Here is a 24,221-nt window from a genome sequence, read left to right as displayed (position 1 = left end):
CTGAGGGACCGGGCGAGGGAAAACGTCCTGCCTTGGGGACACTTCTCAAAGATTAATCAATACTTTTTTCCTAATTCAAGCCAGATGGCTGGCGCAGTTTGCTGTCCCCATTAATCCCATTAACAACTTCAAAGACTTAGTCGCCATCCTCTGGACACCTGAGACAACGAAAATAACGGGGCGACGCTGCTGGTGGCACATTTGGGGTCCAGGGCGGGATAGGTGAGCGTCAATATTCTCCTGATGCGGCAAGTCCCAGGCAGGACTCAACTGTTCTGCAGCTCATTAGGCTTGCCTTGTGTAAACGACTCTGCCCCTAGCAGACAGTGTCGCCTCTCAAGCAAGTGGCGGTATCAAAGCCCAGCCGTCGCTCGCACTAATTCACTGGTGGCAAGTTTTCTAACTCATTTTCTATAATGCATGATTGTAACCAGGGAGACCTAAAGTACCCAGGTTTAGTGAACTTTGGGGGATACTGAAGTGCAATATTTCTCAGTAAATGGAACCATGTCGTGAACTGGGGGCAGGGTGGGAAGGGTTGAGATTAGCTGATTTATTTTTGAGCGGAAGAGAGGGTGGATTTCTGGAGGGAAATGAGCGGACATGGGCTGGCTCTTGAGGGAAAAGACTGGAAAAGTGTGTGCAATATACACATCTCACGTGACCGGGACGAAATCGCTTCGGAATATTCCTGACCCAGGAAAAGTTCTTGGCGGACGAGTGGCTAGGAAATTAAGTGGGACCAGGAAAGCAGAGGGGGGGACGTTTGCGGAAAGCAGAGAGGGCATTTGCGGCAACCAGGGGAAGAGAGTAGCCACCTGGCACCGCAGATGAGGATGCCAGGTCTGGATATCTGCAACTGCCACCGCCCCACGCTTTCCTTCCACCTACCCCACCACTTCTCTCTTCTTTCGGCACAGAGAATGGCCCTTTCTTGCTCGCGGGGCTCTTCCCTGCAGCCTCGGACCTGGCGTCCGAGCCTCCTGACAACCCACCCACAGACACTAGCTGCAAAAAACTAGGCGCGCCGCTGGGTCCAGGGCACGAGTTGATGCGAAGTTTGAAAAACTCTGAGCGCGCGCCAAACTAACTCTGATCTTCTTCCTTAACCCTACAGCTCCTTTCGTGCTCCTCAAGAGCTGGTCGCACCCCTAGCTTTCCTGCAGATGACAGTGCCTAAGTGGCATTGACAAGACACTTTTCCTGAGAGCAGTGAGCGGACTGGACACTGGGCGCTGGCCTGGGACTGGCGTGCATCGCGGCGCATTGCGGTGGACCGAGTCGGAAGGGGAGAGCGGCCGCCCGCCGGGGCTGGGTTGAGGCGCCAGGCGCGCGGCTTGCAGCCTCGGCGGCTGGCAGGGGCGGGCGGGCGTGGACGCGCTGCGTGCGTCCAGCCGGAGATAGGAAGTGGAACTGGGAGCGCGTGGCGCACACTGAGCGGGAGTTTTGGAGGGAGTTTACATGTGGTCAGCGCTGGCCTCCTAAGCCAGCCCCCAGCTCACATTACACTCTATTTATAACCTCTCAGAGCCATTTCCCCCTGAAAGCAGTTCTCTGGGACCACCTTCTTTTGGCTTCAACCTCTCCTACTCTTGACATCTGAGTAGCTCGGAGGGAAGCTCCTCCAGGTCCGAGTGTTTATATGTAAAGGGACTGGCCGCTAGGGCTCAGGACCGGGATTATCCGAGCTCTGCAGAAACGCGGGCGGCTATTGCTTGGGGAAGGGGAAAAGTCACACGGTTTCCAGTGAAAAGTGACAGAGGGTGGTGGCGTTTGGAACCGTCGTGAAGTCTTCTGCCTGGAACCCGAGACTTGCATGCTATGGAACACCCGCTCTTTGGCTGCCTGCGCAGCCCTCACGCCACCGCGCAAGGCTTGCACCCGTTCTCCCAATCCTCTCTCGCCCTCCATGGAAGATCTGACCATATGTCCTACCCCGAGCTCTCCACTTCTTCCTCGTCTTGCATAATCGCGGGATACCCCAATGAGGAGGGCATGTTTGCCAGCCAGCATCACAGGGGGCACCACCACCACCACCATCATCACCACCACCACCACCAGCAGCAGCAGCACCAAGCTTTGCAAACCAACTGGCACCTCCCGCAGATGTCCTCCCCTCCGAGTGCGGCTCGGCACAGCCTCTGTCTCCAGCCGGACTCGGGAGGGCCCCCGGAGCTGGGAAGCAGCCCACCGGTCCTGTGTTCCAACTCTTCCAGCTTGGGCTCCAGCACCCCGACCGGGGCCGCGTGCGCGCCAGGGGACTACGGCCGCCAGGCGCTGTCACCCGCGGAGGCGGAGAAGAGAAGTGGCGGCAAGAGGAAAAGCGATAGCTCAGGTAAGGACGCACCGGGCACCCTCCGCGAAAGGGGGCGGAGAGATGACAGGGAAGATTCTCGCACTATAGTGAGGCGGCAGGGAATATGGTACACATCTTGCCCTTTCTGGCTTCCCGCCGCCAAATTCGGCGGGGCTGCTTTGGTCATGTTATCTGGTGGCACGTGTTTCTCCGAGGGCAACGCTGCAGCCAACAGCGGTAAACTTTCCAAGGTTCAAACAAGTTTACCAGACAGTTAAGAAAAAAGAACAAGTGACAGAATGTGAAATCGATTGCGAAGCATGACCTTTCCTCTGAGCGATGGGGAGAGGAGTGCACCCTGGGATGTAGCGTACGCTGGGCGTGCTTGCGGGTGCCACTCCTTGACTTTTCCCTTGCAAGTTCCCGACTCCGAGTGGCTCGATTTTTCCCATCGTTAACCGGATTTCCAAATTATTGCACAATATTTGGAACTTGCAATGGAACTTGGCAGAGAGTATGAGAAAAAATAAATTGTCGTTTTTAAAAAATATTCTGATTTCAGAGTTCTCGAAATAGCAGCCTATTCCAAATGGTAAAAATTTCCCTTTCCAGGGCAAGAAGACATAATCTAGGAGTTCAGAGGATATAAAGGAACATGTCAGAGAATTGTAAATAAATACACACTCAGAGTCTTGAAGAGAGGCGATTCTTGATAGTTGTATTCGTGTGGTGTCAATTTAAAGAGAGATTTTGAGTTTCAAAAGCGGAAAGTAAAATCCTCCTCCAATTGAGTATTATCGGAATCAAGTATTGGGAGACAAATAGCAAGCCGGGTAGTGCTGGTTCGCTACGTGCCGGAGGAGGCTGGAACGCGAGGGTGAGCGCAGGAGGCGTTGATCTACGTGGAAGATAACGCGGGCAGCCACGCAAAAGGGGTACCTTACTGAACGCGGGTGCGTGAAGGCATAGGCTGCCAACTAAATTGAAGCAATCCAGAGAAACTAAAGTTTTCCAGGCGACTCCTCAAAGCCTTTACCTATCTGTGTCATTATGAAATTGTTCAAAGATACTTTACAATGAAAGAAATTGAGTTTTCTTTTGTAGCTAATAGCGCAACGTGCGTCCCATCTTTTGGGAAAGGATCATTTGCTTAATATAACATTTACATATTTTTCTTCCTTTGCGGAATTGCTTTAACAGTTCTGAAAGGTAATTCCAGATATTGGTGTGAAGGATTAGAAAATGTTTATCGTTTATAATGCTTTAGGTAAGATCCCACATAAATGATAATAATTGAGCTGCATATTTCATGTTCCTTTGCAGCAATGGTATCAATTGTTCTTTAGTGATAGTATGGGATGGATTCTTCTATCACCAACTTAAAATCTGACATTTACTTTCCAAGGTCAGAGGTGAACTTTTAATGCTCCATCACAAATTAGTTTATATCTGAGAAAGTTACCATCAGTATCGCTCACTTTTAATGGTTTTTACTAACCATAAGTGAAACTCTCAAGACAGAGTTAAAAGGTTAATCATAGCAAGGTTTCCATCTTCATTAGAAAGAACGTTTTTAGAAGGCAATGATCATTTCATAGACTCAGCATTTGATATCAATGTAACTTTTTTGGAAGCAGCTCCCAGTTGAGGTTGGTCAGCGGCACTTTTGCAATTACAAGAAACTCTTACTGTTCATTTTACTTTCTGCAATGAGAAACCTACATGTGATGGATTGTTCCTTATGCTTCCTGAACTGAACCAAACGCAGCTAAGTTTCTTATGGCAAACTGAATGTTCGTATAGGCACATGTTACTCTGGTTGGGGAGAAATGGAGCAAGTGGGATCTAAGAACTGCTTCCTTAAATTATTTTAATAACAACTTTCTTAAGAAAATTGGTTATATTAATAGTACCACCCTCTTTTGGTGGGCAATAACCTTATAATAAAATAAATTTATTTTTACATGTTGAAGCTGATAATGAAAGTACTGGAAAAATGAACAAACACCAAAGTTTGCATCAGTTACATAAAGTATTAATAGATTGCATCTTGAGTGGGAAATACAATTAGTCATCACCAGGTATAGAATCACTGGGGAGTTAGAATGAACATTTTCTTTGATGGGATATTTTGAAACAACTTTTGACTGTATAAAAGGAAATATCACAGTAGTTTCTAGTTAAATATATGTACGCTCATTGAAAATAGAATTTAATTTGCCAATTTCACTACTCAAGTTAATTACTTGTTAGATCTCTAGGTAGATTTTAATTCAAGATATCTTTCTCCTGTGATGATATTGCATTTGGTCTTCCATAATTTACATTCACAGCTATTTCATTTCCTAGTATTATAAAGGCATCTTGATCTAGCAGAAACTAAAGCAATGGAGAAAATCACTATAATTCTGGTATATTATTAACACATATATCTCTCATTGTTTATAGCACAGTTTAATATTTCAATACTTGCAAAAAATAAAATTAAATTAATTTCTGAACTCTTTAAACAAATAGTTTTAGATGAAAGTCACATCACGCATAATAGAGGCCATTTATATTTTGTTAGGCAGTTTATAATTACTACGTATTCTAATTGAAAGTAACTGCAGTACATGAATCTAGGGCAAAGTCGGAACTAAAATTCTGTATCCTTGCATCTAATACCCAGATTGTATGCATGTATGACTGTGTGAAATTCTAATAGAATTTTAAGCACCAGAAAATATTGAAAAACAGCCCAAAGTTTTATCCATGGTAATGATACTAGAACTACAATATGTAACATTTTCCAGCCTGCTTTTACATGCATTTCCCTTTCCAAACACACATGAACACACACATAAACAAACTCAAGAAGTCTAAGGGTGTAGAAACAAATATTTATGGACTTTAGGCTTCCTACAGTTTATTGACAAATGAAAATAACCAAGTTTAATAGAAAATCACACTTTTTTAATATGCGACAAACATTTTTGCAACTTTGAACCTGCTGTGCTTTCCAGCATTATTAGCAAAGCCAACATCTGCCATGCCTTCAAAGGAACTCTTAAAAAATCAAAACTTTACAACTGTACTTAATCTATACAAAGCAGGTGATTCTGAAAAATTTCTATAAAAAGTGTGAATTACTTGGCTTCAATTACATTTGATTTTCTCCAAGCAATGTAGTAATAGACATAAACTGCCCACTTTCAGTTAAAATAACCAAAATAGATTAATCAAATTTTAATTTTTATGCAGGTAATATACAGTATAAATATGTAAATATTTTCTATTCAAATTAATTGAATGAATATAAGTACATATTTCCTAAAAAATAAAAATTATATAAACAGGGAAGGAAGTGATTTGGGGATGTACATTTTACAGAGTTTTGAATCATATTAGATTCTTGTAAAATTGCAAATATTTTATTTATAGCTACAAGATCATAAAGTATTTGTTGTCTAATTACATCTGTCTATATCCTAACTATGCAGAATGACAAGCAAGTATGACATTAATAAGCTGGAAGTTAAATACAGAGTAATATCTTATAGACCCTAACTCTGATATTATAGTTGTAATTTTTTCTAGATATTTCAATCATCATGTTTTCTGAAAGGAAAAAGTTACTTTATTATTAACCTCAGTGTTACTGGACTATGGCTTTTCAGCATTTGCTTTAGCGTTTAAAAAAGAGTCTATTGGATCTTGACGATTATAGGAGAATATTGAACAAATTAAATGTCTCAAATCTATGGAACGAAAAAACACATTTTCAGTCTTTTTCTTGGAGTGATAGATTACTTTTAGGCGTGAACATTTTTAAATAGTGGCCTTACATAAAAAATATTCTAAGTACGATTGACCTCCGTAAGGATTCTCAAATGATTACTCTCGAAAGCCAAGAGCAGCAATTCCTTTAGAATTAAGGTGCTTTATTGTTGAAAGTCCACAATGAATGGAAGGAAGAATGCAAGTAAAAATAGGTATAGTTTCCAGTTCTGTGTGAATATCTTTATTTATAGTTCATTTGAAAATGAAAAGCATTAAATGCAAGGCTTGGCACCACTAAAACTTACATTTGAGTTAAAAACCCAGTGCTAAGTATTTACAATTTTAATCTTTGTTTACAGTAATTATCAATGGAAACCATTATGTTGACACCCTGTAAACTGATCTCCACTAATAAACTGAAAAAAATATTTTAAGCATTACCTTGGTTTCCCTCTATGTTTGAAAACACAGACCCTTCATCACAGTGTTGGAATTTAAAATAACTTGTAATATATATTATAAGACCTAAACAGTCTAAGAAATTAATTTTAAACAAAAATGAAATCGTGAAAAGGATCAGTTTCCCTTAGATTCTTGGAAATTTGGGGGACTGATTCCATATTTAATAGAAGAATTAACTGTTTTTTCATTTGAGAAATAACTTATGGATGAATAAATAGTTGAATTATGTAAAAAAAATCACCACTTATAAATCTATTACATGTACTTGGCCTGGTAATGGTCCCAACTTTATTTATTTACTATATTTAAAAATAGATATGCTAGGCAATTTTTTTCATTTACTATGTCAAAAATGGCAGCTGGAAACACAAAACAAAGATGTGAGGGCTTTTTAGATTTTTGTTTCAAATGAGAAAAGTCAATATAATACAACAAAACATTTTAGTTTTAGATTATGTTTACTTCCGTAATTTATTTCTAAAATTTCAGAGCGTGTCTCTTTTCCAAGCATCGCTATAATGATTACAATATCGATGAATGATATAAATGCTAAGGATGGAACAATATTAGAAAATAAAATACACAGGAATTCTTTAATTCATATTTGTTGAGTTAATAGTTGTGAATGGCTTATCTCTCAAATTTTCTGTATTTTTGTCATTTTGTTTTTTATAATAAAAAATTTTGTGGGGAAAATATATTAGCACGTGAGGTGAGACTATCAGGAGCAGCATTTTTTTCTCCTTGATTGAATTCATAAAATAAGAAGGATTAATTCTTGAGTGGCCAGTTAAATTACATTTCCTGGGTTATAGTATTAGTGATTGACTCTGATGGCTAAAGGAAAAAGAAAAGAAAAAAGACGAAACACAAACTGAGACCAAAGTCCACAAATTAGAAACTGAGGTAGGTATGATGTATTTCCTATTTAAAATATTTAAGCAACAAAGCACATTTTATTGTCACTATTTATTTCTCTATATTATGTATTTTAGTCATTAATATGGTTTAGTTATCAATAATAAGTTTTTTGTAGAGGTTGTAAAGAAAATGCTCCTATGACTATTACTTGGAATAGCTGCATTAAACTGAAACCCCCAAGTAAAGATGGAGTAGCACAATAAAAAAAAGTTAGTTGCAACATTCTCTACGCTACTGCTAAATCATAGTCATCGGCAAGGTTCAAAATCCAACTGGAGAAAACCTCGTGGAATATTTTATTGCTCTCATGGAGTAAAACTTACAATGGTAAAGGTCATTCAGGTATCAGCCCTCAATTTGCATTACCTGTCTTGAGGCAGAATTGGTTTAAATCTGATGCTCTCTTCTCTAACGGTTTTCTGCTTATGTTATAGAAGTGTAGAGAATTTGTTTTCCCTTTAAGAAAGTTGTGTTAGATAGTACTTTATGATACCAAATAACCAATAATATATCTATTGAATCATTTGATAAGTTTCAAGCACTGTTTTTAATTTCAGAGTAAATATTTCTGTTTCAAACCTTTCGACATATTTATCACTAAATTAACAGAAAATTACTTGGCAAGAGTATACAATCATATGTGATTGAATGGGTCGAATATTAATTTTCTTCTATATTTGGAATTTTAAATATACGATAACATCCCATTTTTCATGAAACCTTCATTTATAATGTTACATTTTCCACAGCAATATAATATTTCTTATACATGTTACTGTCTGTAAATTTGGTACTGTGTATTGGAATGTTGGTTTTCATAGGATTCTGAAAATATTTTATGATATGCTTTTTGGTTCTTACATGCGCATATGAACAAGAATAATCAGGTAAAATCTGTATTATATATACATATATATTTTCTAGAAAGGGTTTATATAAAAGAGAGGAAAATCCTTTCAAAAATAATCACTTTGCTCTCTATATACTATATAGATTTAAATATTAACAAGTTGGATCTTTAACTTATATGATATTATTGCTATGCTACTTTTAAAAGTTAGCTTTACCTTAAAATTTAATGATACTGAAATATTTGTGCATTTTGGTGATAATTTTTAGGTCCTTGGAGTTTTTAGTTTTACTGCAAATTTAACATAAATTTACTAGGTAATAACTTGTAGTGGTAAAGATGTTAGGCTTTTGATTAAAGATTCAAATTAAAAAATTGTTGCTCTTCAAAAGTTCATAGAATCAATTCAATTCGAATGTTTCAAATAGGTTTAAATATCCTGTTGTTTCTTTTCATTAGCTTTTTTTCTAAAATGTTACAGGTATGTTTCTTGAAGCTTGGATAGGCTATATCCCTTGAAATTATAAATATAAGGTGTTTATTTTTCATGGTTTTTAGTTTCTCCTGAGTTTTGATAGAAGGGTTCATGGTAAAAAGAAGACAGGGAGGGTGTTGGATTAACTAGGACATGGCAGCTATACTTAAAGCACACTGAAATGAAGCATTTATATAAAGCTATATAAACACTAATAGACAGATAGAATTCCAAATTTAATTTCTTGATAATAGATTATCTGCACTAGAACATCCACATTAAAGTCCTTAATATGATGTTAAATGTTCCAGTTACAAAATAAAATATTAGGCTTGAAGCATATGCAGCTGTGTGGAGAGTCCAGCAGGCTGAAGCTGGTAATCAATGATAGTCATTAAAGTCAAATCTGCCAACTCCCCCGCAGTTTTTGTTTTCTTTTGTTTTTCTCTTCCTCCAGCTCATTATTCTCCACATAGTTGAAGAGATTCCCATAATGCTACAAGAAAAAAAATTTCTCCAGTTATCTTACATGACTGTGGGCAAGAAAATGATTAAGATGAAGTCATCTCTCTCTTAGGCTCTGCGGAAACCTAGAGGAGGGTCCAGCTTAGGTTGGTGGATGCCAGCAGAATTTTAAAGGCCTGGAATTTTGTTCTTTGAAAATATAGTCTTAAAGCTGTGCCAGAAATGACACCCAAATAAAAACTTATTTTTGCAAAGTGATAGTTATTTGCAAATGTAGTGGTGAGAGGTATTCAGTGTCTGGAGAGGCGGCTGCTTACAGTGTCTGGATTGCCAGTAAACTTTTGGATGATTATTCTTAGCCTCCTGAAAAACTAGCAAACTAAACTGAGGTGTATTTTTGTCAATTGAAAAAAAAACGTCAAATGGGCAGCGACTCTTATCAAATGAAGAATGAATAGCAAGTAAATTTCACAAATGATTGATTTTATTTTGGTAGCTAAAATATGTGGCTGAGGAAAATAGAATCGTGCCATCACAAACTTAGTGGGAACTGAATAGATAAAACATAGCATTGATTTTGTAGGACACCAGTAATTTTGTAAACAGCTTTCACATTTTAAGAAGCATCTAAAGAGAACTTTATTGCTAACTGGGTAGATTGAAATTAAGTGACATCTCTCTTTATTTAACATTTTTCAAAAGTAAAACGGGCTCTCAGTATGTTTGCTGCCTTTAACAATTAAAATCTCCCCAACTACAGGCTATGTTTACTTTGGAATTTTTTTTCTTATTTGAAATATAAACGGGTCTGGATGCATTAAATTAGACAGCATCTAGATGTAAACTATTGAGACAGATTGAAATGACAGGCGAGCCAGAGGTTAGGCATCCAGATCTGGGGCCTGCTGCTGCTAGCTTTTCCAGGATTACCATCTTTTGAATGTCCTCCTTCAAATTCAGAGAATTATAAACACCTTTTCTTCCAGAACTATTCTTTGTTCCTGAAAGTAGAGCTTTACCAATTTTATTATTAGATACCCAGATGCTTGGGAAGATGAAAAGAAGTAGCAGCACTTTTTTTTGTTCTTGTGTATTTAGCCATTAGTTGATAAATCGTAAAGGATTTATCTTATTTCTTAGTCATCCTATCAAAGAAATAGGTGCTACATTCAAAGGGATAATTGAAGAGAGTTTGATGATGACTATTTGACTGTGGGCAGTATGTAGGGAAGCAACAGGACATGGTGAATCACCCAGGATCTACCCACAACTGGAAAACATTAGCTCCTCTAAACCTGAGGGGGCAAATAGAGGGAGCTTTTACAAGAATCCAGAATCCAGTAAGAGCATCAGGAGAGAAGCTTTCTGGCAAAATTGGAACCTCAGGTGGATGATTGCAGCCAATATCACATATTGTCCAGTCACCTGTCTTCATGCCTTCCAGTCTCCTTCTCTTGGCTCCCATTGGCCAAACGTAATCAGAAGACAGAGAAGCAGACCACTTGGGTCTTGGTGGATGAAATTCATAGAAGTCAACCCAAAAGGAATGCAGACCACAGAAGAGAAATGTTGAAAGTAGATCCGAGAGAACACAACGTCTTGTTCTGTCTCCTATTACCTATGATTTAACTTCTCTGTAGCTTAGTTTCCTAAAAATTAAAGTGAGTTGATAAACATAAAGCACTTAGAACAATGTCTGGCTCAGTAAGTGTTGTTATTTTTATTGTAGATCAATGTAAGTACAGTTATGTTGTGAGTGTGCACCATCTGAAAACAATCTCTGTCTTATGTTGCCTGTTTATTTGTATTTTACCACCAATATTGCGATAGGAAATGTTGCTTGCCTAAAAGTTTGCTAAAGACTTAAAATAATCTGAAACTCTCCATAGAATTGTAAGTTGTGTGCCATTTTCCTGAAATGTAAGGTGAATTCTAGACCAAGTTGTGTAAGAGACTCAAGTTGCCTTCACTTAATCACCCTTACGATTCCCATTCTGTAGCCTCTTTGGCTTGGCCAGCTCCTAACCTTTCTCAGGTGTCTCCTGCTACTTCTCCCTCAAACACCTGTTTTCAAGAGGGCCATTTAGTCAAGAGGGAACATAACTTAAACTAAAGGGATTTAAATATGACAATGAAATTTTAGGTCTCTGTTTCAGCTGTTAACTAGAAGATTAGGAATGACGTTTTTCTGCTGTTATAAAGTATATTCCAAAGAGAACTGATGTATTGAGCTCTTTGTTATTTTTTGTGGTTCCATTTGAAGTCCCTCATGAATGGCAAATACAACAAAAAAAATATGTATTATATCCCACGTAAAATGCAGAAAAACAGTTTTATTGTGGTAATAATTTCTCTTTACAAAGGCAATAATTTATTTATTTATATTTAGGAAATTCTTGAGAATTATTGCTTACTTTGAGGCAATAGAGGACAACAAAACTTGCCCGAGTAGCAAGTCCTGGACAGTTGACTAGTTTCACTCTATTTACCTTTGTCCATTCTCCTACACCCACTGTTCAATGTGGGGAATTCAGAAATGTATTTCAGAGAAATTTTAAATTATTACATGTGATGGTCTGTGACAATTTCTTTTCAATAAATAGTAGAATAAAATACTGTATTAAAATTCTAAGTGCCAAGAGTTAACTTTTTCAAAGCTCCTAGATTCACAGCAATTTATCCCCTAAAATGAGAGCAATTCAAAGGGCTAGTGATTGCTTCTCTGTTAGATAATGAAAGGGCTGGGAGGGAGTAGGGAGAGGGGTACAGGAAGAAGAACAAAACATTCAATGTTCAGTAATACACAGCAGTGACAAGAAGAGGCCAACTGCATCGACTAGTTCATTATTCCTGTATTTCAGAGTAGGCTCAATTTGTCAGTTTTCTTAATGAGTTGAAATCTATAATGTTTAAACAGATCATTAGAATCAGAATGATCAAAACACTAGAAAAGACCCAAGGCATCACCCAGTTCAATGAGTGTATTTCCTAGATGAGAGAATGTGCCCAGAGGAGTTAAGTAATGTCTGTCCATTCAGCCAAGTAGTGGCAGCTGAACTTCCATATCCTGACTTCAGCCTAGTGCCCTTAAAAGGAAAATCTCATAAAATATTTTGAAGCCTTAAGTTTTTAGTCTTCCCAATAAAAATAAATTTCAGCATCATTTAAAATGTTGGCTACTGCTTTTGAGTGAATAAAATGGAATTTGACAAAGTGCTTGGGTGTAAACTACCTCTCTCTGAATCTGATTTTATGATTACCTCAGTCATTTTTCACTCTTGTTTTATGAATATAAACACCGTTATGCTTTCTTAGCTTCAATTATCTAATTTTCTAATGATGTAGTTCTTATCGATTACTAATGTGCCTGCATATTTTTGACACCTTATACAATAAGCCATAGCATTTTAAGATTTAATAGCTGGCAATGTGCAAGTGGACTTTGCTGTATTATTTCTACAAATAATAGATATTTATGTAAACAGAATCATATTTTAGGTAGCTGTTTATGAATTGAAGGATCTTTTTCCTGTTTTAAAATTTTTAATTTAATGCAAGTAAATTTTGTTAAATTGAGCTTTACCCAAAATGTATTTGCCTCTTTGTGTTCAAAGTAATAAATAGCTACAAGTAGATACCAGGCAACTCTCCCTTGTCTCAAGGACATTTTATCTTCATTCTTTGATGAGTATTGACTTTATTGCTTTGATTGAATGCAATCTTCTTGCATAGAAGATACACAAAAATATTAATGGTTAGCCATTTTGTCTTTGCTAACCAGACGTGTCTTCCTTGTTTCTCCTCTGCTCTTGGCCACACCCATCTTCCGCACAATCTGTAAACACCAAATCCATCTGTTCCTGATACAACTAGCCAAACAACCTCTGGAACACTCCAACACTGACCCCTCATGCTAATTCCAGATCCTTAATTCTTACTAGACCCTCAAAACAGAAAACTAAACATAAAAAATATAGTTGGTTCTTCCAAGGAATCTTTTTTCCTTTTTTGTCCAAACACAACTCTATTTCCAAAGTAATAAAAAATTCCTCTTTTATGTAGTTAATTTTAATTTACATTCAAAATGCCTTCACATTAATGGTCTCAATTGACGATTTCTCTTTTTCCACTAGACTTATATTCAGGACTCAGTTATGCTGCTTCTTCCTGTACTGCTCAGCCCAAATCCATTCTGTTCACATTTTCTATATATATATTTTTTCCTATTCCTACTTTGATGTCTCTTGCACTTAATTTAGTTTTCTCCCCAGGGCTCCTGATGTAGCTCTCTTCTGAGTAACTTTACTTCTTTTCATGTTTTCCTAATGGAGTCTTATATTCAACATATAGGGATATTTTGACTCCATCATTCCTCTTCTTGGAACTCTACATTAAACTGAAATTATTCTATATTTACACTATGAATGTTTAATTATAGGCTTTGATGCACATGACGCATGGAGTGGCCAATGTCCATCAATGGTACACTACTAGATTTTACTTGTACTAATTCTTATGTGCAACCAAGTTTTGTTTACTATCATACATATATGTCTATTATATATCATATAATATGTTATATATAAATATAATATATAATAAATATATAATATGATCTCATATATATTTTATATATAATCAAAAGGATGGATAGATTTAGAGCAGTGTTTTCCCGGAAAAGTGATCTTTTCATTGAGTCTTTGGAACACAATGCTAAACGTTAGTTTAAAACACTGTTCTGATACTTCCTAATGTAGGTGCCCAAACATATACAGTCATAGCTGCATTCAAGGTTTTCTGCATCTCCCATTTAGTCAAGAACCCCCTAGTGACATTGCACATATACTTACTATCTAATTTCCTTTGATAAGAATTTAAGGCTATATATTATTGGATTTCTGCCTACAATCTCCCAACTCAATTATTAAAGCCTTTATTGACCAGCTGGGCCAGTTTTGTTGATATTCATTTTGCTTTTATTTTAATCAGTATACCTTCAATAAACTTGTTTATGCTTACCCCTCTTACCAAAACTTTTTATTTTGAGAAAATTGTAAATTCATGTGTGGTTGTAAGAAGTAATACAGAGGGATTCCATATGACCTTTATCCGGTTTCCCACGGTGGTAATATCTTGCGTAATTGTAATACAATAACATAATCAGGAAGCTGATATTGATACATCCCAGGAAACTGATATAGATACGATCCACTAACCTTATTCAGATTTCACTAGTTTTACATGTACTCGTGTGTGTGTGTGTGTATGTTTTTAACTCTATGCTGCCTGCCAAATTTATTTAGTATTTTGATCTCATAGTCTGTAATATCTTTTCCAGGATATATTCATTATTTTCATTAAAATCTGGCTTGCAACACCTTCTCGGGTCAATATCACCCCACACTAATCATTGCATTTTCCTTACCACATTAGAGTCTATATACTGCATAATAATTCACTTAAATTTTACCTCATGGTTCTCTTTGCTGTTCTTTCACATGTCTCTAGTCTTTGATTTCAATTATATGCACTCCCAAAGGAAAACTCAGTGTCTTTTTCTTTTAGCATGGTATCCAGCATCAGGTTAGGTGCACAGAAGTCCTTGGTATAGAAATGCTTGGCATAGAAAATGCTTCACTAATGATGAATGAATTAGTGGTTTTAGGAGTTTTGTGAGACTCTTGATTCCAGACTTCTAGTAGTAGAGCAATTCAAAAAATTCTTGGGCAATCCATAGGAGAGTTTAATGAATATCCAACTTAAGTAACTATCTGTGTTTGTTTCTGATTGATTTTTACGGATACTTTCTGAAAGTGAAATACCTGTGATTACTTGGTATATGTTTACCATTTGTGAATAACTCATAACAAAAATAAATATGCATTTGTTGAAAACTTTATCTTAAATCAGCAAAAAAATCTACATTTTAAAAATAAGGAAGGTGTCTATATTTTCAACAATTTAGTGATTATTAAACCCAATTTCCTGTCAATTAATGTATGGGAATGCCTCATTCCATTATTTTTGGGTGAGACATGAGATTCAATAAACATTCTGTGAAGTTATGATGTATTGTTGAACTTTTGCACATTGTATACAGCCAAGTAATTGTAGTATTTAAAATGTCTGTCTGACAAAGTTAAAAAATTAAATTAAACTTGAAATCATTGGGCATTTGGAAAAAATATGGAATATGAATCAGTTTGCATTGTAGTGTTAGTGGCACAAATAGTTCACGATTTGAAAAAGAAAAATAATTTTCAAATAGAATGAATTTTAAAAAAGAAATGGAAAATTCCTTTTATGAGGACATTCGTATAATGCTGCCAATTCAATCCATGATAGCTTGTTTGTATCATTCTGCTTTGAGAATGACTGGTTAACCATATTTAAACAATGCTATATAATTAGAGAATGTAGATCTGAGACACTGACAAGTGACCACGCATGAGGTGGCCTAGCTAGTAAGGGAAGAGTAATGATAGTGAGGGGTAGACAAGCTAAGAAAATAATCTCACTTGTGGTTCTGAGCTTAGTTACATATCATATAAACTGATGAAAGGAAAGTTTGCAGTAAGCCTACTTGTGCAAGTGATTTACCATTTATTTCTTTAAAAGAGTTAAAATGAATCCATACTACAATACATTTTGGCAATTTAAAAAATTCTGTCTGTGATGCTGATACTGATTCTATTTCAACAATTCCTTCAATTCATAAAGAAAAAATAACTTGCAGATTCTCTGTCCTTCTGGGCTTTTTCATTAACGTGGTATCATAAGATTTCTTTATTCATACCAGTAACTCTCAACACTGATGTTATGTTGGAATGATCTAGATACTCTTAAAAAATACTGATGCCTCATAGATTATGATTAAGTTAATCTAGAGTACAGCTGAAATTTTTTAAATTTTATATTGAAAAATTGTGCGTTAAAATAATAGAGAAAATAGTGTCTTAAACCCTCATGTGCCCATTATGTTGAATATTTATCAATATGTGGAAAATTTTATCTCATTTATGTCATCCCACACCTCCATCACCTTGTCTTGATTATTTTGAAAAAAATCTCAGATATTTGATCATTTCACCTGGACACTGGTGTCTTTAAAAAGCTCCCAAGTGGGGCCAGCCCGGTGGCATAGTGGTTAAGTTTGCACGCTCCGCTTCAGCGGCCTGGGCTTCGTGAGTTTGGATCTCAGGGTGTGGAGCTACACACTGCCCATCAAGCAATGCTGTGGCAGTGTCCTACATACAAAATAGAGGAAGATTGGCACAGATATTAGCACAGCGACAGTCTTCCTCAAAATTGAGAACTACCAGCATGGAATGTTCTTGTTTCTAGGTTGAAAAGTTCTGAGGCAGGTATTCTGTATTCTAAATCTTATCCTTTTCTGCACATGGACAGCAATGTTGGCTATAATTGCTTAATAATAATACAGATTTACTAGAAACAGTCATTTGTATATCTGTGTTTATCACCAATAATCATAATACTCTGCTATGCTGTGTAGTATGGTAGCCACTAGCCACATATGGCTATTTAAATTAAAATTAATCAAAATTAAATCAGTTCCTTGATAACACTAACCACATTCCAAGTACTCACTAGCCTACTGGCTAGTGACTACTGGCTAATGCACTGAACAGTGCGGATGTAGAACATTTCCATCTATTAGAAAGTCCAGTTGAACAGGCTCCTCGGCAAAAACTCCTAAGGACAAACTTCCTTACTCTTCAGTGGTGAGAGTCAGCAAGGATGGGAACTTCCTCAAGTGGACAAAGAGATTGTGAGAATTCAAATACCACATTAAGCCAAATACAATTAAAAGTTTAACTTTTAAAATTGAAGCATAACTGAAAGTAAAATGTAAGGAATATTATTTTGCTAAACCATCTTTTGGATAAATGCTTACTTTACTCAACCAAATGTTTACAGAAATAAAACACGTTCATGGTTTTGAAGAGTCCAAAGTGAATCCTAAAATAATTATTAAACATAATGCCTAAAACTGTGATTTGGACGGTTATCAAAATGAAAGCAAAATCAGAGATATTACATTGTTGACTTACAAATACAGAATTAAAGTGAAGTAAAATACAACATAACAATGGGTGTGAATATTAAAAAAATAGGATTTTGGAAGTGGGGAGGCAAACAATGAAAACATATTCAAAAATGTAAGGTCAACTAGGGAGATTCTTCCAGGCCTCTTGAGGAATAGGGAGGAGAACATTTTTCTGGGAAAGGGTGGGGAACATGCCAGGAATTAGACTAGATTTTCCAGGGAGAAAGTATGAAAACTTAATAGAATCAGACAGTGGCAGTTAATGACAAAGAATTATTAACTTTTAAAGCCTCTCAAAAGATTTGGACTTTTATAATCCCTGGTGTGAATTCCAGAATTGCAAGTCAGGTAGCTGACAAAAGGAAGAACCTATTAGAGGAGATTTTTAACTTTTTGGTAAGAAAATGAAGATGAAGTATTCATGTTAGCATTAGAAAAGAGTAAATGCAAGGAAGAGTGAAGAATAGGGAGCCTTAACATCTGTACTGTTAAACATCTGGGCCTATTTGACTGTGGCCATACATTACACAATTAAGCTGCCACAACCAGAGTTTTGAATATGTGGGAAGCAGGAGGATTATTCATCAGTGGATTCATTTTTAATAGAGATTAATTGATAATTAATTGATGATTGAACTGCTAGTGATTTGTGGGACAAAAAGCATTTTAACACTACATATTAACCAAACGTATCCCTGGATACATTCATGTCAGAATTTATCAGTTGAGAGTGTACATTAAAGTATGAAAATGTAGAAAAATGTTAGTGGCTGCATTCAGGTGATCTTAGGAACACAAAAAACAAATACAAACATTACAATACCGGGCCAAGCATACCTAAGTGTCCAGGCAACTCTAATGGTTTTTAAGAGATTTTGGAACAGAATCGGGCCAGACCAAATGTAATTGCAATAAAGTTTTATTGGCAATGTAGAAGAGTAGGGAAAACATTTTAGTAGTTTTCAGTAAGTGAAATTTATGAGTTTATTCCTATATTGAAAATTTGCTCATATAATATTGGTGGCCATTGGTGTGTAAACATAGGGATGTGGTAATCTATGTTACTAATGGCAATTGTTTTTTACTTTAGGCAAGTAAACCTTAGTTTTTTCCAGTTAAAAAGAAGTGCAGTTTTTCCATGGACACATTAAATAGAAATAAGAGGTTGTTTATTTTTTTTAACAGGAAACATTTAGAAGAAACAGTCTGCATATGCAAACATTCTCTATTAAAAAAAAGCATGGCTAATTAATGTTATTTAAATACAATAAAGTAGTTAAATGCATGTTAGTACACAATAGGAAAAAATGACTTCCAACCTGAATAGTTTTACCTTGAAAACTCAGGCTGTGAGGAAGCCAAACCAAACCAATCGGAAATTTAAATATATTATTCAAAGTGGATCCATAATTTAACTGTGTTCTAAAGCGGTGCTGAACCAGGCAGGGGCCGCTTAACACAAGAGTCACAAACAGAAGTGTTAATAAGGGATTTTCTTCAGGAGGTAGTTATGCTATTCGCAGATCTGATATAAATACTTTCTCACATTTTCTCTATACTTCTCCTAATGTTAAAAAAAAAAAGCCTTTCTCATTTTACTAAGAGAATTACACTTCATTTTGAATCACCTAATTATTAACCTTAAGAAGCAGTATTAATATTTTAGATCAAGCTGAATTCCTTAAAAACAAGTAGGTCAGGGAACTATTTAGATAAATGATAATTAGTGTCACATTGTGGCCGATCCTATCCCTGGCCCTGGACCCACACATCAATGCAATAGGTGTTTCCGTAGCTTCATAATTCACAAACAGACATAATTCTCTAAATGCCTACTATGTGCCAGGGACTTGGTTCCATGCTGTGGGTACACTGAGATGAATAGAACACCTTGAGGTTTCTAGAAGGGTCCAGAGCATAGTAGCGAAGACAAAGATGGAAACAACTGAAGGCAACAATATGATAGAGGATATAATAATGTAGCAAAGGTGAGAAAAATATCCAGAGAAATCCAGGCAGTTTTCAGAAAATGTGTCATACCTGCCTCAATTCCTTTTGCTTCTTGCTTTCCACTTCTGAAGTCATGAGTACATGAATATCTGTTAGACTGTGACCTGGGTCAAAACACCCTTGGAGGAAAATATAAGGATCCTTGTTGAAGAATGAAGATATGAAATGCAGGGTAGGTTTTGGGTTCCTGGAATCATGCACAAAATCTGCCTCTAGGGCATTCTTGTTCAGTTCCTCCATTTTTATGATTTAAGCATTCGTTTGTCTTATGCACCAAGGTTTGTGGGGCAGGAATTGATCATAAATAGCTAAACTTTGTAATTCAAAAATATTATTCCCAGGATGTCATTTGATAAAATCACAGTGAAAGGTAAGAGATTTTGCTAGCTGGTTAAATATATATGCTGTATTATTTTGGGCATGAAATTGATGTCATCTTGATAAGGCAAGGGAGGATTAAGTGCATGGAAGATTTTGTGGAGCCCATTTATAGGCATGACTGTGAAGATATAAGCTCTCTCACATTCAAGGGGTGACTTTAGATGAATATTGTGAAACAAGTGAAATGACTTTTATGCTTCCTAGGTTTCCCTTCTTTAGTCTTCTTTGCATTTCTCTCCATCTTTATCCTGAGAGCTGTTAAGACCCTCCTACAGGCTATATTCAAGCACTTTCACAGAATGTTGGAATTGGAAAGGATTCTAGAATTCATCAAAACCACACCCTCAATCTTAAAGATGAGAAAATTGAGGCTCAGTGAGTGGCACCGCTAAGATAATGTATGTAGAACTGGGACTAATAACTTCCAATTCAGTATCTTTCTCTTATTTCTATAATCTGTTGTTTAAAAATTGCATCCCACGTATTTATTAGATGTCAAACAGCTGAAATTTTACTCTTGAGGATTGCTCAACTGTTCACTTTTGACAATAAGAGTAATGATAGCATATAAATCTTCTTTCCTAGACTAGCAATATTATCACTTAATTACCACTGTCCATTTGGTTTGAATGAATACTGAACATTAGTTAGCTCAGTTTTTTTTAAATTGAGTCTAGAAGGGGTAGAATTTCCCTTGATGAGATGTCAGTGTCCACCTTGCATGACATCTATTTTCTGCCAAAATTGGTTATTCACTGAGGAGGAATAATTTGATCTATTCTGGAGTTGATGCCTATTCTTCATATTTGCTCTCAAAATTTGAACATTAACAAATATTTTATTAGTGATTAATATGACAGTTAAATCCATAGTATTATTATGCTTGAAATTACTTCCTGGTCTAGAGTTTGAGGGTTTTCCTATTTTCCAAATGCTCTTTCTAAATTCCAGACATCTTACTTGAATCCTTCCAGTTTGTCACTTTTTGTTTTAATATTCCAGATATTTATTAACAGTTCATCAGAATGCCTTTATTCTCTTAATTTAGGGTAACATTAGTTTTCTTTGATTATTTTCTTTTCTTTAAGTTATTCTGGAAATGGTTGTGGGGGAAGTCATATCAATTCACAAATTTGACTATATTGAATCACATGGGTTTGATTTGCCAAAATGTGTAACATTGTCTTGAACATTTAGAGTGTTTTTAGAAGAAAGCCTGAATTGTAAGAAAAGGTTTTTTTGTGTGTGATGTCCACTTAACCAATAAATCTGTCATCACTGACTGGTCTCCATTTCCTCTGAAATAAACAAATCACTATTAAGTCCTTTGAAGAAGGAGACTGTCAGGAAACACGAAAGTCATTTTTGCTTCATCCTCCAAGATAAAGTATTTAATAAATGGAAATGCAATGCGACAGAAGGAGCCATGGGGTCTTCACACCTGCTAGAAAGTCCAGCAGATCTCCACGGAGCAGGAATTCAAAGAAACCTCAAACCTTGATCTTCAGCAAAGTGCAGGGCAAAACCAAGAATGAGCTTTGTAGGCCCCTTGGAAACTTCTTCAGTAGAAAGCCTGAATTGTGGGAACATAGAAAATTTGAAGAGGAAAGGCTAGGAATCTGGAGGCCTGTGGCCCCCAACTGAATTAGCCCAACAGGTATTTTATCTTTACATTATTTCACATTCTACTTTAAATCAAATGGTAATTGATCCTTATGTAAGGACTTTTATTAGAAAGGCAGGGTCTTGGTTAAAGAGTAAACATCAAGCATCAATTGATGGCTTTTCTGTCTGCTTCTGTTTGCTTGCTTATTTAATTTCAGAGGATTCTAGACTTATGTTTCGTTTTTATTTATCTCAGTCAAAATTAATGAGTTCCTTTAAAGTAAATGCACATACATTCTAACCAGCAGTTCACGAAGAAAATACGTGGGTTACATAAGATGCAGGGCAAAAAGAGAAACCAAATGCCAAAACTCTTAGAAGACCAAAAAGAAACAAGATACAAAGGAAATAAACAGACATTAAAAAGAAAACTGAAAGTCTAACCCCAAATTAAATTTAAAAGTGTGATACATTGCCATTTTCCCTAAATTTTGTGTTCATCCTTTATTTTTGACTAAGGAATTTATTTGTCTCAATAATAGAGCAAATCTCTCTTGTCCGCTTTATATGTAGTCATTAGCTCTTTGAACACAAGTAACTGTGGTTGATATTTATTTTAACAGTCATAATGCTAAAATAAACAATAACAAAAAACACTTGATCTGAACTAAAAATTTCATTTGAACTAAAAATTTCCTTCATCTTAAGGTTTGATAAACCGCTTAACTCAGGTATATATATTTTTTCAAGTAGATGATGTTGAAAGGACCAAGAGTGTGACTGAGGAGACCAAGAGAGCAAGTTGTTTTGTGTCACTAGTAGCTCAGTGACTGGATTGATGCCATTACTGTACCCATGTTTCTCACTGCCTGCCTTATACTAATATGTCCTGAGTTAAAGATTCCTGGTGTACGCAATTATTTATTATAGTTCTGCCCCCACAAAAACTTGCACATTCATTTTTTTTTCCTAAAAATAAGTTTAATGCTATGCCATTCAGATTTTTTTTTAAAAGATTGGCACCTGAGCTAACAACTATTGCCAATCTTCTTTTTTATTTTTCTGCTTTAGCTCCCCAAACCCCCCCGTACACAGTTGTATATCTTAGTTGCAGGTCTTTCTAGCTGTGGCATGTGGGATGCTGCCTCAACATGGCCTGACCAGTGGTTCCATGTCTGTGCCCAGGATCCGAACTGACGAAACCCTGGGCTTCCACAGTGGAGCACGTGAACTTAACCACTCGGCCACGGGGCTGACCCCCCATTCAGATATTTTAAAGATTATTGTAGAAATTTCTCTTGCTTGACAATGGCAGTTATGGCCACAAGATGAAAATTCTTACTTCATAATGTCTTTTTGAAAATTGAATCTTTCTACTCATCAACTTTTCATCAATAAATTTATAATTATATTGGTTTTCAGATATTCCTGATACTTTTAAACAAAACATAGTTTGTGGCTGTGAAACAGCATCATACCAGTATGCTCTGTGTGGCCTCAGTCATTGGGAGCTGCGATAGGAAAGTTGATTTTCTCTCCACAGGTATAGCTTTGGTTATTTACCATTGTGAAAATGACCATTATATTAGTATATTTGAGGCTTAAGTAATTTACGTCTCTGATTTATTTGATAAAAACGTATAGAGGCCTTTTAATTCTAAAGTTTCTGTTCCCACAGTGTTGATAATACCTTTAGACTTTGAATTCCAGCACATCAAGAGTTCACTTCTGTTAAACTATAACTTTGTAATTATGGGAAACATTGATTGGTTTAATGGAACTGCGTTTATGAATTTTCATATGCACTACATTCAATCATAAATCTTTTGGAGTTGTTTCATCTTTATAAATCTCAGGATGAAATACAAATAAATTACAAAAATACTCAGTCATTGCACTGTGTGGATATTAAAGAGGATGTGGAAAACTTTTGAAGGAATGGGGGCTTGCTCCATTGTTCTAAGCCAAAAATATAAAAATTTGGCTTATAAGGCTGTGGAAACTAAAAGTCTGCTTATTCCTATAGGGAATTAATACATTACTCAATCTTGAAAAATTATATTGCCTGGCAGCTACAAAATATGCTTAATTTTCCAAGTCCTATCTTTATTCCTTTATTTTGAATCCAGTATCATTCAAAAGTTCTGATCTGCTGACAGTAAAATCTTATTAGAATGTTGTACAGCTGGTAGTCTTCTCATGCTATAGGAGCCATTTGACAAATATATATATATATATATGTATTTTATTTATAAGTAAAGTTGATTTGAGATTTCATTCCATATCCACTCAATTGCTTTTAGTTTAGGAAAATGGAGAACTGAAAAACACTAAAATTCAAACATTTCCCAAAGAACAAGTATTATGTGTTACATTAATATGGCACCCTTCTTTGAAGGACTTGAAGTTACTAAATATAGAATTCTCTAAATATTAGTCTTTGGATAATTTAATTTTCCTTTTCACAAATAATCCAGAAAGCAAACAATAGCAGTGGTGTTGATTTTCTGTTCTAGATTTCCTTAGTCAACACCAGAAGAGAGAATAAACTGCAGTGTCGGGGAGCAGTGATCTTGTCCTTTTTAATTCCGGGGTGTAAGGATCATCTTGCTTAAAATAAAAAGTGAAATGGTTAACTTTGCAAAGTCCTAACGATCAAATTATTTTATTTTACCCTATTAACTTGGCTCTTTCCATTGCATAATGCTATCTCATATTATGAGTATAAATATAGCTATGGTGATAGTAGCACTTATATCTACCATCCCAGCCAGTCATTATCTGTTACTGGAAAATCTGTCAATTAGCTCAAGTGAGTGGAGTGGGGCTAATAATGCCAAAACTACAGGCACAGGTTTTGTGACCTTAGCTTCTTTCAGAGAACAAGTTTCTTTGGTGGCTATAGGGCACTACCCTACTCATTGCC

At 36.1% G+C, this 24,221-nt stretch overlaps 1 protein-coding gene across 1 annotated transcript in view; it reads left to right on the top strand.

The window, feature by feature from the left end:
- The first annotated feature begins 1,050 nt into the window (after positions 1 to 1,050).
- MEOX2 (mesenchyme homeobox 2) overlaps positions 1,051 to 24,221 on the top strand; it is a 63,214-nt gene continuing 40,043 nt past the window's right edge. The window contains exon 1 of the mRNA XM_014851830.3: positions 1,051 to 2,335. Within this exon, the coding sequence (XP_014707316.1) occupies positions 1,822 to 2,335 (514 nt within the window). The 5' untranslated portion in view covers positions 1,051 to 1,821. The remainder of the gene's footprint in view (positions 2,336 to 24,221) is intronic.

This window comes from Equus asinus, chromosome 1, assembly GCF_041296235.1.
Source record: "Equus asinus isolate D_3611 breed Donkey chromosome 1, EquAss-T2T_v2, whole genome shotgun sequence".
Classification (NCBI taxonomy): domain Eukaryota; kingdom Metazoa; phylum Chordata; class Mammalia; order Perissodactyla; family Equidae; genus Equus; species Equus asinus.
This window is presented reverse-complemented; position numbering and strand designations above follow the sequence as displayed.